At 36.3% G+C, this 14,038-nt stretch overlaps 1 protein-coding gene across 3 annotated transcripts in view; it reads left to right on the top strand.

Moving 5' to 3' along the window:
* The window catches only part of SMARCA2 (SWI/SNF related, matrix associated, actin dependent regulator of chromatin, subfamily a, member 2), a 115,914-nt gene that overhangs the window by 39,771 nt on the left and 62,105 nt on the right, over positions 1-14,038 (top strand). For all 3 annotated transcript variants that reach the window (XM_059491720.1, XM_059491721.1, XM_059491722.1), the window contains exons 10-16: positions 3,598-3,768; positions 7,332-7,385; positions 8,857-8,987; positions 9,178-9,238; positions 10,618-10,718; positions 11,006-11,153; positions 12,755-12,918. In XM_059491720.1, the coding sequence (XP_059347703.1) occupies positions 3,598-3,768; positions 7,332-7,385; positions 8,857-8,987; positions 9,178-9,238; positions 10,618-10,718; positions 11,006-11,153; positions 12,755-12,918 (830 nt within the window). The remainder of the gene's footprint in view (positions 1-3,597; positions 3,769-7,331; positions 7,386-8,856; positions 8,988-9,177; positions 9,239-10,617; positions 10,719-11,005; positions 11,154-12,754; positions 12,919-14,038) is intronic.

Below are 14,038 nucleotides of genomic sequence, written 5' to 3'. Positions count from 1 at the left end.
GTAAAAATGTTAATTATTAGCAAAGAAGGAGCTGATTTTTAAATAAAAGCAATATTGACATTTGGGAAATACTTCTGTGTATTGTGAGGTTCAGCTTATGTAAAATTGAACATGCAGTGTGATAAGTAATGAAGATGTACACTGCTGAAAAGAAAAAAGTAGATTTGAATGTCCAGAAATGGAACAGGATACCAGTGCTTCCAGATGGGCAGTGCTTTCTCCTAAAACCTCACCAAGACTGGTTAAGCTCTTACCATATGTACAAAATTTCATAGGCATTCTCAGTTTAGGGTTTTCCACCCACTGCTCAATTAAATCCTTCTTCAAAACCAATCTGTATGTTTTGTAAATAGGGTTACTTTGCCTATTTAGTTCTAGTCCAGTTGTAGTGAATTTGGAATTCACAGATGTGTACTAGTGGGTTTTTTTAAAACATCATCTCCTCTCAGATGCTTGCCATGGTCTATGAAAATATGCTGTGTCTAAAACCTTTTGCATATCTTTTCAGGAATGCTGAATTCATTCTACAAATTTCTCTTCATTTACAATGATTAGAAATTGTGATTGTGTCACAGCTCATTAGCAGTACTATATATGTGTCATGCAAAAATGGGTGTTGGTGTAATTTTAAAAGATGTTGTCAAGACAAGCTTAAATATATAGAAGTACCTTGGCTAGATTACACAGACTGTGTATTCAGCAACATTAGAAACAATAAAAACAACAACAGTAGTAATGATAATTTATTTTTCCTGAAAACTTGGGGTTTGAATATTGTAATTTTGATGGCTTGAACATAGCAATGGAATTTTGCAAGCAGTTTTGCAAGCTCAGTTTGAACATTATAGCTATTCTTACTCACTGTATGCCATTCTGGTGTCTCTAGAAAAGCAGGAGATCTCCCAAAGTGCTGTATTTTAAAGTAATCATCTTTAAAGTATTTATTGCTTGTGTTTGATTTTTATACAGCACTGTGTACTTCCTTAATTTGTTGTTTCAGCCAAAATTGAGACAGGCACCTCTGGCACCTCTGCTGCTTTTTTGTATTTTTCTGACATTCTGCATTATATTGTCACAGCACATGAAAATCATATTTGTTGTATGTCCACCACACACAGTACGACAAGGATGCAGAAGTTGCCAGGATGACTCAGATAGGGTTTATCTGGTGAATCCTGTTTCTCATAGTGAGTTCTATCTCAGAGATTAAATAAAACGAGAGTAGAACAGGAGTACATAAACAAAAATAGAAGGGTTCACGTGACATCTGGAAGAAAAGGGTCTGTATTCATACTGGAAAAAGGACTAAATGCACTTTTATGTCCAGCTCCTGTGTTCCTCCCCTTGGTGAACTGCCTGTACTTCATGTCTTCAAAAAGTCATCTATTGAAGTGAAGGGAGACGGCCATCCGATTGATGATCACCGAACTCCAATTTATTGATCAATCAGCCATTTTATATAACAGTGTTAATTAACTTCATGCATATTGCAAAATCCAAGCTTACGATAGGTTAACAGAGAAAACTCTAACCACTCCTTTTGTTTTACCATACCTGTGATTGTTTATTGAAAACAGGACCAGCGTTCCCACTGTGATATGAAGAGTTCCCAAAACTTCCATATCTGTTCCCAGGGAGCTATCTTTTCCCAGAGAGCCCAAGGACAGAGTGTTTTGCCTGTTATGGGAAGACTGTCTGAGAATCTTATTGGTTATAAAGTGGTGCTTGAGAGAGCCTAATTGTTTATAGAATCAAGCCTGGGAACTGCTTTATAACTACCTTTTACTTTTCTCTCAACTGTATGCCTTCATGGCCTCTTTCTTTAAGCCATGCTTGAACCAGACTCTCCACAGTCATCTCTGTAGGAGATTTACCATCTCTGTTTCAGGACATTCAGTCTGCCTAATGTAGCATTGATTTTTTTTTCCCCTCCATTGCCAGTCATAACTACTGCAGATTTTTCTAGTCCTTAGTCCATGAGAGTAAGAAATGTGTAGAATTGTGGAATCTCTGTCTCAGAGTCTCACAGACCTCTCCAGTTGAACCACCTTCCAGAAGTGTTAACATTGAGTTCAAAACAGATTGCTCAAGGCTTTTTTCAGTCCTGTCTTGGAAACCTATAACATCAGAAATGGCACAGTTTCCTTGCCTATTCAGGTCCTTCTGAAGCGCAGCCCAACCCTTGAGCACATTGACAGATACCCTGTGATTTCATGTCCTCTGCGAAGTTGACTGAAGTGCCCTCCATCCCTTCCTCTGTGTCACTGATAGTTGTGTTAAACACAACATGATGCAGGGACTCCTGTAGTATGGCTCTTCATAGTGTCTTCAGATAAAGTATGACCTCCGACACCTTCCAGTGAGGCATTTTGGTTTTATTGGGGGATGACAAGGTGAGCAGGACCCAGACATTTGCACTTGCAGACCAGAAAGCCAGTCGTATCATGGACTATATCAAAAGCCGAGGCCAGTGATATGGCAAAGTGCCCTGCCCTGTTGAGTCACGACAGCCCCAGACTGGGGCAGTGTCTGGAAAGCTACAGAGCAGAAAAGGGTGTGGGAGTGTTGGTTGAGTGTTGGTTGACAGCAGCTGAACATGAGCCAGCAGTGCCCAGGTGGCCAAGAAGGCCAGTGGCATCCCGGCCTGTGCCAGCAGGGCCAGGGCAGGGATTGACCCCCTGTACTCAGCACTGGCGAGGCCACCCCTCAAATCCTCTACTGAGTTTTGCGATCCCACTCGGAGAAGGATATTGAGGTGCTGCAGCATGTCTGGAGAAGGGCAGTGGGGCTGAGGAAGGGTCTAGAGCACAAGTCCTGTGAGGAGCAGCTGGGGGACCTGGAGTTTATCCGGGAGAAAAGGAGGCTCAGGGGGCCCTCGTTGCTCTGTACAGCCATCTGAAAGAGGATTGTAGCAAAGTGGGGATTGATTCATATTCCCAGGTAACAAGCAGAAACAGTCTCAAGTTGCAAGTTGTGCCAGGGAAGGTTTAGACTGAATTTTACATAGAAGAAAGTACTTCACTGAAGGGATTGTCAAGCGTTGAAACAGTTCCCTAGGGAAGTTCGGAAAGCATGTGGATGTGGTGCTTGGTGACATGGTTTACCGGGGGACCTGGCAGTGTCAAGTTGATGGTTGGACTTGATATCTTCGGGGTCTTCCAGTGTTAATAACAATTCTATGGTTCTATTAAAGTATGGTTAGAGTAAGTATTATGAAGAAATACTTTAGTCTGAGAGTGGTGAGGAACAAGAACAGATTGCTCTGAAAAGTTGTGGATGCCCCATGCCTAGAAGTGTTAAAGGCCAGGCTGGATGTGGTTTTGAACAGTGCGGTCTAGTGGAGGGTATCCCTGCCCATGGCAGGGGAATTTGAACTAGATGATCTTTAAGGTCCCTGCCAACCCCTATGATGCTGTGACATTGATACAAATATATGACTCTCTGGGCCTGATCATCCAGCGAGCTCTTTACCCATGTAGCTGCCCCTCAGTACAGATCATAACGACCTAAGATAACACTTTATTATTGACATGGGAGCTGGACGGTGTGCATTCACCATCATTTCTGTCATGACTGACATCTCTTCTGTGTCACTAGGCCGAAGATGAAGAAGGGTACCGTAAGCTGATTGATCAAAAGAAAGACAGACGCCTGGCCTACTTGTTGCAGCAGACAGATGAGTATGTGGCTAACTTGACTAACCTGGTATGGGAGCATAAACAGGCACAAGCAGCCAAAGAGAAGAAGAAGCGAAGGAGAAGAAAGAAGGCAAGTAGTTACAGCTGATATTTTTAAGCCATTTCTTCTTCAAATCCAATTTAAGTGTTGATAAATGTGGTGATGCCCGATTGTCATACATGTATCAGGGTGTCTAAAATAATCTACACCACCAAATTCTTAATACTGAGGGAACTCATCTATCTCTCCATTGAAATATATATCTATGTTTTATTAACTGAAAAGAAGGTGATAAGAGGCAGAATTATAAAATTCTTAGCTGCTGATCTCCTGATGGCACTAATTTGCTCATGAACTTTGTACATGTAAAAATTGGGACAGATGCATAAGTTAGGATTATTGTACCCAAAAGGAAAACAATGTATCAAAAATACATTCTGGGAAGAAGATGGCAAGAGTCTTAGTTGTGTAGCTGTCTCATCCAGGACACATATTTTAGACCTCCATATTATATACTTGGTGAAGTCCATTTTGTTAGGACCATTGAAAATGGCTAATAAACTTGGCTAGGTTTATTATAGTAAATGGATATTTTGCAGTAATATTATTCATTGTACATTTTCAACCTTTAATTAAAACTTTCCACTTTTCTTTACTTTTCTTCATATGAAATGCAAGAGAAAGTTGTTGAAATTGAACAGGGCAATTTCCAAAAAATAATTCTATATGTGAAATAGTGATTAAGAAGTTATTTTTTATTTTTTATGACCTCAGAGTACCTTTTGTCTCTTGCAGAATATGTAAGAGAATTTTTATAATTTAATTCCATGCATGATTTGCTACTAATTATTGCGACAAATTCTAGCACCATGTTTACAGGGTTTGCTAACAGTACTGGAAATATGCTAAAAAAAAAACAGCATAGAAAAAATATGATCTTGGACATTAATGACCTAAAAAACAGTACATGTTTTTTCCTGCTCTCAAAAAAAAAGTCTGTTCCTCAGAGTTATGTTCTTAACATAGGAACAATAACCTGTCTACAGAATAAAGATGTAATGTGGATGGGGTTCTTGGCCTGTATTACCAGAGAGAACATGCCTGATTAATGTACAAAATGCACAGTAGAGATAATCATTATTGAGACAGCAAGTGGAGGAACTGCATCACTGTAATAATGTAAATAAGTATGTCCACATAGGTGATATGTTTCTTTCTATGTCAGTTTAGTCTAAGTATGTATTAGAAACAGTATTATTTTCTGGCCATGTCAGTAAAGACGTAATTTTTTGTTCCTGAAGTTGAAAGGAAATATGTCCTGTAAATAATATTCAGTGTTTATATATATCCTGCCCTAAAACCTAAGGGAAGATTAGCAAAAAAAAAGAAAAATATGTTTGCTCTGTCTTGGTCATTTGCATCTTTTTGTTTGTAATTAACTTCTTTCCAGCAATCTTTTGCTCATCTGAAGGAAGTAGGAGTTCACACAAATATTACCCTTTATTTTAATCTAGTATTCTATGAATTTGTCATTCCATGACTGTGGAACACATTACATTTAGTGGGCACTGTGTCTTTTTTGCAAGTCATACACTTTCAATTCCTAAACTTTTATGTTTTGTAATCTGTAATAAAGTTTAATTTCGTAGTACTGTAGTTAATGTTTTGTACCTACAGAAAAACAAAAAAGAGAGTTCTTAGGATTTTCTCCTAGAAATGGCAGTGAGGAAGATGATGAAGAAATAATCTTTGCCAGCTCATTATAGATATCCGAGTGAACCTTATATTCTTAGTAGAATAAAATTTGAGATTAGTCCATTCTTTCTCTGGGATACAGTTTCTGTAATTTTCATTATAGATTTTCCTTGTTTGATTCTTTCATATTCCTCTATTTGTGTTTTCTGTCTATAGCTTCTTACTGTAGTCATGCAAAAGAAAAAATATTCCATATGAGATTTTCATCTTCCAGGCTAGTTCCACTTGCAGTGCAGCTTTTCTCTTTAGTGTTAGTAGTTTTTCCTGTCATTATGCAGAAAATTAACAAAACGTGCCTTCCTGATTTTTAATACTGAAATTTCCCCAATTCAGGGGTTAAGTTGTCAACATTAAAGATCAGTTTGCATGGTCCAAAATAAAAGTGCAAAATGTCTGTCATTATTTACATTTATTTTCTTTGTAATATGTTCTGATTTCCAAAATTTTTAACTGTAGGTTATTAGTGTTCTCACAGCAGGTTATGTCTTCTGCACAGTGAACAGTGCTGATGCTTGCTACTTGTCTGTGATTTGAGTTTTAAGGTTCTTTTCCATTGCCTGTAGTCGAGCTATAACAATCTTTATGTATTAGGCAGCATTCTCTGGTGTAAAAGAATGGATCCCAGCCCTGGTTCATCTGGGGAAAAAGTATTCTCAGTCAATGTAGTGTGTTCAGCCAAGAATAGATAAGTGTTTTCGTAACTTATCCTGCCCTTGTGTTTATTTAAAATCTTCACTTCTGGAACAGTTCCTTTCTTTGTCAGCAGTCACACCTGCTGCACCGAAGTGCTGACGCAGGCAGCTTTGAAGCTTGTATTGTTGTTCCTACTGAGCATCAGCTGCTGCTTATTCATTTCAAGTACATACTTTAGATAATGGAATTTAGTGGCAAAGAAAAGGGCTGAAGCAGATATTAAGGATTATATCAATGTTGAGAAGTGCAGCTATTCCTCAAGTATACTTCTTAAACAAAAAAAAAGGAATAACTTGATGGTCTGTATTGATCACTTGCTTTAATAATACTTGGAAGTTTTTTATCTCTAAACACAATTTAAGAGATCGCTTTTTGTTGTTAGTCTGTTCTCTTAACTTTAGTATCCGGAATATTTTGCTATAGTACTACAAAGTCAGCAGTGTGATATAAGGAGAAGATGTAAAATGTCCTTTCTTGCTTAGAATTGTGTAGGAAAGTTTGAATACAGAAGCAAACTATATGTCTTTTTGTTTTCCTCATACTGTGCTGACATTTTAAGTGAGGTAAATACGAATAAGCCTTTAAGAAGATACTGCACATTTCTCAGGTTTGAGAGAAGAAAATATAGCTTTCTCCAGTGAAGGATTCATGGGTTCCTTTTGTTTCTAATTTGAGTAGGGTCTACACATGATTGGAATGTAGTACAAAAAGCTCCAAAAATACTCCTTCTAGTTAGTTGTCAGACCAAAAAACCGGAAATACATATGCAAGACTAAACTGCCTTGCATGAATGTACAATCTGTGATGCCTGCTGACACATTTAGGAGATTAAAGCAGTTTAGAGGAAATTAATAGTAAATAATATGAAAATAATTTATTATTTTACTTGCATTAGAATAGCCTATAAGCAACTGAGCTTTAGGTCTGAGCTGGAAATTGAGTGGGCCAACCACTTCTTACATGCAGATTTATATCATTGACTGAAGTGAGTAGGTACCCTCCTTACGTTAGTAAATTATTTTTGTGTGTTTATTGCTCTGGGCTTATCTCTGCCTATATCCATCCACACCTTCAAAAACATGAATCCCAGGCTGTTCAGAAATAAGTGAAACATATTCATGATCCAAAATATTTACATCATATAAAGTATACTTTCTGTACTTTTAATCTGACCGTAGTATTTATGACTTCTTTATTTGTTGTAGAAAGCTGAGGAAAATGCAGAAGGAGTGGCATCTGGTCTTGGTCCTGATGGAGAGGTATGAATTTTTACAAGGTGTTTTTTTGCTTCTTGTTACTTTTTGGTTTTTAAAAAAAAACAACTTTCCAGTGATTATTCTGGATTTTGTGTCATGGCTATAACTTCAAAAAGAGTTATGATGACAACTGTTCTAGGAGCTGTTTTTTATAAACAGAAATAATAATTATGTAGGTTAACATGTATGCTAGCCTTTTGCTATTCCTAAAATCAAAGACTAAAATGAAAACTATATTGAATCTATCACTGAGTGTGATGAAGTCTGCCTCTCAGTTTTGTTATGTGCTTACAAGAAATATTTTTCTTGCAGTCTAAATATAGACAACTTATTTTCTAGTTTGAGTGCATGAACACGATATAGTCAATCTTCTCATCTTCATAAAAAATACATTGTTGACATTGCATGTAATTATCTTGCAGTCACAGGACTGAGTACAGTGTTGTGATGGATTAAGACATCTGAAAATTCTTTCCTCCTCAGAAGCAAATGGAAATTAGTAATTTTTCTGTCATTCTTCAGATAATATTGTCCATTCAGTAGCACAGCATATGCTGCCTCATTCAGAGCTCTTCTGTTAATACAATTTTTCTCTTCCACTTCATTTTTATATAAAGACTTCAGAATTGTATTTGTTTTACTTGTGCTCTCTTTTTATACTTGGAAGTGATAGTTCTGCTAGTATAGTTAGAGTTATAGCAAAAATACTTCAGTATATTTGTATTTGCACAAGGAAAATGCACATAATATTTCTGTAACTTCAGTTTAATGGAAACTGGCTGTGTTTTGCACTCTGTGAGTCACTACTTAGAACTGTTCAGAATTAGTTTTTCTTGCTCATATGTATTTATTTGGAAAATATTCTTGGGTAAAAAAGTATTAGAAGGCAAAAAGTTTTTGAAGTAAAAAAATCTGTGATTAAACAGGGCAAAAAAATAACATAAAGAGTGATTATACTATTCTAGATCTGTTACAACACAGATAAGAGATTTTGTTCTTACAGCTGCTTCATCAGCTTAGTTGAAGAAGTTAGGACAGTGAATCTTTAAAACAGGCCTTTACTTAGAAAGTTAACTGAATTGTTTGATTCTTATTTCTCAAAAAAAAAAAGCCATAAGGTCCCTGTATGTTCTTCATTACAGATGTCTATTGGTATAAACAACAGGATTAAAGGGCTATAAAATACCTAACTTGTGTCTTGGTCCATGAAAACCAATAGCATGTTCTTTTCCATGTTGTTCTTGTTAATTTACTTGAGATACTGGGGTACATTTGTGGATGTCACATAGAGTATGTTACACACAGAAATACTGTGACTTGGTGTTTGCTTAGTGGGAAAGTGTGGCATCTAGTAACAGAACTTCACTGGTTGTACAGAACTGGAATTTTGATAGTGCTATTAGTTCTTTTTATTATGTAAGAAAAGTATGAAGTTCAGTTGCCTTATAGTGTAAATTGTCACTTGAATTTTTAGCCCATAGATGAGAGCAGTCAGATGAGTGACCTTCCAGTCAAAGTGACTCACACTGAAACAGGCAAAGTTCTTCTGGGACCAGAAGCACCCAAAGCAAGTCAGCTGGATGCTTGGCTGGAAATGAACCCTGGGTAAGTAGTTAGTATACAAAGTAGACTGTTTTTTTCTGTTTGCATTGATGTTTTTCATGTTATACTTTCTTGTTTACCAATTCTATTCTTGTTTCAGTTTATTGTATGTAAGCTGAGTGGGAGATATATTGCACCTATTAGCTTCCCCCTTTTAACTGTAATTCATGATCTTTCTGTCATTTTTGTACAGCTATGAAGTTGCTCCCAGATCAGACAGTGAAGATGAAAGTGGCTCTGAATATGAGGAGGAGGTATGTATCTTCAAAAAGAAATACTGTGACAATACAGTAAAAAACAAGTACTTATTTAATATTTCATTTTCCCCTTCTTCATAATGAAGAGATGGGAGGTGATAGCAGATGTGCAGGTGCTTTAAGACTGTTATGAACAGGAAAATGAATTGATTCTGTAGTTCTTGATTTTTAGCATTTGTTCTTTATATACTCTGTAAAGGCCTAACTGGTAATTGTTGTTAGGAAGAGTAAATAGTTTACTCTGATTATAAATGGTAATAAACCAGATGATTTAGCAGGTTCCTGTTTTAAAATACATCTCAGAAAATGCTGCATTGTGGCTGTGTGCTGAGTGAAATTAACATCTTCAAAGTTTATGCATTGAAGGCTTTATAGGCAATAAAAATCATGGTTACTACTTATGTGTACTAAAATGTTAGGTATTATGACAGGGATTTATATTCAGGCTTTTCAGGGTAGGCTTATTTGATTCAGTATTTGGATGGTGATTTAAATACTGTTGTTATAAAAATTTTGAAAATAATCATACCATTAACCCCTACAAAGATCCCAGCCTTGCAGAGTTATCATATCACATACTATGGATAATGAATAGTGATAATTGCATAGCATTTTCAGATCAGTACTTTCTAAAGGAGAATAGAAATGAGGAATAGAGAAGGACCATGTTCAATCAACAGTCTGGTAGCAGAACTAGGTATAGTACTCAGATCTCCTATGTTTAACAGTCTTTACACTACTAGACCAAACAACCACTGAAAGTGACTGGACTGTATGATGTTACGGTGTGTGTTTGTAGGAGTAATTTCTGGTTATGTAATTCTACATGTCTGTTAGTTTTAAGGTAGGAGAGAAGGGCCTGATATCTGTCAGATTTTGGAATCTCACTTAGTGAGATTTCAAGTTAATGCTATCTGCTGCAATACTAGTGAAAAGATGAGTTATTTCAAAAAGAGTAAAAATAACTGGTTTTAAAAAATTAAGAAACTAGAGGCCTAAATCAGTAGTACGGGACAGTATTTTAAGCCTTATTAGTTGATCAGACATCTAGAATACAACATAAAAAAATCCACATGGTGTTGGAATACTCTCCATGAATACGGTAGTCAGAGAAAGCCTTTGACAGGGGAAAATAATTTGTATTTCAAAGTATTATTGACTTCCTGTTTGTTAGTGTATGTCAAAAATTAATCATTTTGTTATGCAGCAGTGCAATTTTATTGCAGAATAGGTGTAAATTGAACCTTATGATTCAGATGTCTGTCATAAAACACTTGACCAATGAAAGCTACCAGTATGAGAATGCCATTTGAAAGTATGACTGAGGAACACATTATACTTCCCAGCACTTCTGTTCTTTTTCTGTATTTCTGTAGGATGAGGAAGAAGAATCAAGCAAATTAGAAACAGATGAGAAAATACTCCTGGATCCTAACAGTGAGGAAGTTTCTGAGAAAGATGCAAAGCAAATCATTGAGTGAGTTTTCCTTAAGTACTGTTTATTAGGAACTGTGATATCTAACAGTGGTGTTTCACAAGAGTAGCTTTCCTTAGATTACGGTGAATTGCTTTACTTCTCTGGTATAAATACCTGCCGGAGAAGGAACATGGTAATTTAATTGTATACTCTTTATAATCTTGCACCCTTTGGTGTACTCACCTCACTCACAGCTGTGGACTTGAACTGTTTCTTTAGACATGTAAGCCACGGTCAAAAAATACTTGTTTTTAGGAATTCACTTGAGTTCTTTTTCTGCTTTCCAGGACAGCGAAACAAGATGTGGATGATGAATATAGCATGCAATATAGTGCTAGAGGGTCTCAATCCTACTACACTGTTGCTCATGCTATCACTGAAAGGGTGGAAAAGCAGTCTTCCCTTCTTATTAATGGCACATTAAAACATTATCAGGTGAGAAATCATTAAAACAATAAAATACCTAAAACTTGGGATTATGCTAAACATTTCAGTGTGACCTTTCAAATGGCAAACTGAAAATTTGTTAAGAAATACAAAGGCTGTAGTAGGTTAGAATTTGGAAGTATGGACAAAGCAATGATACGTGTCACAGATAATGTTACATACATACTCCTTGAATAATACAAACTTTTTACAGCTATCTCTACTTTTTCTTCATTACACGTGAACAATATTTTGATTTTGGTATCCTTCTGACTTGTACTTTAATTTCTTACTCTTTTAATTTGTGGTGGATTAACAGTATTTTCCTCCTTCCAATATTTACAAGTTTAGAATTTTATTTTTAATTAAGGTCCTAATATTTTGGGGCAGTGATAGGTGCAACTTGAAAATAAGATAAATATTTTGCTATGGAGGTTGGTGTCACGTGTTCTTCACAGACTTTCGCTGCATTTAGTAACCAAGACCTTTACTATTTTGATATAAGCTAGATTCACATGTGATTGAAAATGTCCTTGATGCCTATTTTCTGCACTTCTGCTATCACACAACTTTCTAGTGAACTCCAACAACCTGCATCTTATCTCTATTGAGAACATTGCTTGTATATATAAAAGAATAATTATGTAGACAAAAGAGCTTTCCTCAATTCTGAAGTGACTTTGTAGGTGGGACATAGAGTGACACTACAGATTCCAGTCAGCTCTTGATGACTTAATAGTAAATATTAATCAGTCCACATGTATGTAAGGCCAGTAAATTGGCAATGTTATTTTGGATACTGTCGTGCAGGAAGAACAATTACTTCAAGAGTGTATTGTAGAATTTTCCCTCTGAACTTTCTCAGGCCACCTAATTTCCTGTTCTCTCCATGCATGGGACACACCAAAACTCTGGATATGAGGAGCAGAAACTTCACACATCGGTCAGTAATGTGATAAACACATGTGAAAATCTGTCTGAGAAGGGAAAAGTGCTTTCTAGCAGTATTCCTTGGAGTGTGAAATTCTATGATGTTGATACTGCTAAGCTACAGAACTCTGCCTTCCTTCCATCTCTGGAATTTTATACACAAGGCATATTTGGACAAAGGTGGCCTATTCTGACATGGAGTTTTGAATGGCAAATACTAAGTGGACATGTGCTACAAGAGCTTTAGCATACCAGTGATACAGCTGGCAAGTGTGAGACTTTGTGTTTTGAGCGGTTATGATGAGTTTGGTTTTGAAAGATTTTAATTGACACACACAAATGTCATGAAATACACACAGAAAGCTTCAGCATTTGAGAGTGTTGAAACTGAGGAACAAATACCTGCTGTGGTGTTTATCAGCCTTACTATAAGTGCCTCTGTTGCTTTGTGTGCAGTAGTAAAACCTTTATACATGAAATCTGACTTCATCTTACCGAGTGTTTTAAACAGAACATGTTTTCCATGTAAGGATAGGCAGGGGTCTCCATGCATAAAGTATTACTAAAGGAAATCCAACTTGTAAGTAGACAGGGACATCAGAACATTAGTTCCATGCTGCTGATTTATTGTTAATTATTTTTGTGGGTTTTAAATAACTGAAACTTACTCTTAATTTCAGCTCCAGGGACTGGAGTGGATGGTTTCTCTCTATAATAACAATCTGAATGGAATTTTAGCAGATGAAATGGGACTAGGAAAGACAATACAAACTATTGCTCTGATCACTTACCTGATGGAGCACAAAAGACTCAATGGCCCCTATCTCATCATTGTTCCCTTGTCGTAAGTAATGTGTCTCATTCTGGCATTATTGTCCTAACCATTGTAGATTGGTTTATTTGGAGCACAACACACTGGCAAAACCAGAAAGCTGGTAAAACACTTGATTCTATTAATTTTGGCAAACTGTATTGAATTTACTGTAATTCACTCTTAAGCCAAGTGAGGGGGATGTTTTTTCTTTCCTATTGCATGCAAGCACTTCACCTTTCAGCTTTTAACTGATAATAAAAATCTCTTGCTTAATTCTTTAAGCAGCTGGTGCCTCATCTGATACCATGCAAGCATGCTTTAATGAGGTTGATCTTTCAAGTACTGTATAGGTATCCCTGGATATATGTAGCCTTGATTGATATACACACTTTCATCAGGTGTGCAGATTATGATTGTTTATTGTGCTGCCCCCCCTTTTGCTTTTCCTTAGCTTTTCAAAATGCTGCTTGTTATATAAATTTCTTTCAGCGCATTTTATTTTCTCCAAAGGTCACGTGTGGGTTTTAGTGATTTGAATAAAAAATGTCAGTCATTGTGGAAATCTTGTGTTGAGGATTTGTTACCTTATTTTTATGTGTAATTGACTTGATTGATGTTGAGAGGTTCCCTGGTAATTTCATTAGCTAATTTGTCCACCAGTTATGCTGAGCATGCAAATTTGTTCTAGAATTAGGATAAATTTGATTTGTAGTCATCTCTTGACTTATTTTGAGGTGTCCTCTCTTCTGGCTTTGCTGTAGTAGTAAATGATTAACTAAGATAAATGCCACAGGTGTGCTTAATTGTATGAACACAAATGATAAGCTTAGTTTGAGAAGAAACACCTGGGAGAAGATCTATAAAACAAAAATAGTGGGAGTGTTATTAATGTCAATTTTCATGTCAGCACAGTAAAAAATATGATTTCTTTTATGTACTCCAGTGTTTTTTTTAAAAGTCAGAAGAGCTGAAAGTTCTTTCTTTTATACATTTTAAAAGCTGCCTTTCTCTGCCTTTTCTACCTTGCTAGTATTGCTGCCATCATTGGTCCACTAAGAAGAGCATAAAAATAGCAACCAGCTGAAAAACCTCAATGGGTTTTTTTGCTGTTGTCTCATAATAGCAATTAGCTTCACTATATAGCAACTTT

The sequence above is a fragment of the Ammospiza nelsoni genome, chromosome Z (genome assembly GCF_027579445.1).
Source record: "Ammospiza nelsoni isolate bAmmNel1 chromosome Z, bAmmNel1.pri, whole genome shotgun sequence".
Lineage (NCBI taxonomy): Eukaryota > Metazoa > Chordata > Aves > Passeriformes > Passerellidae > Ammospiza > Ammospiza nelsoni.
This window is presented reverse-complemented; position numbering and strand designations above follow the sequence as displayed.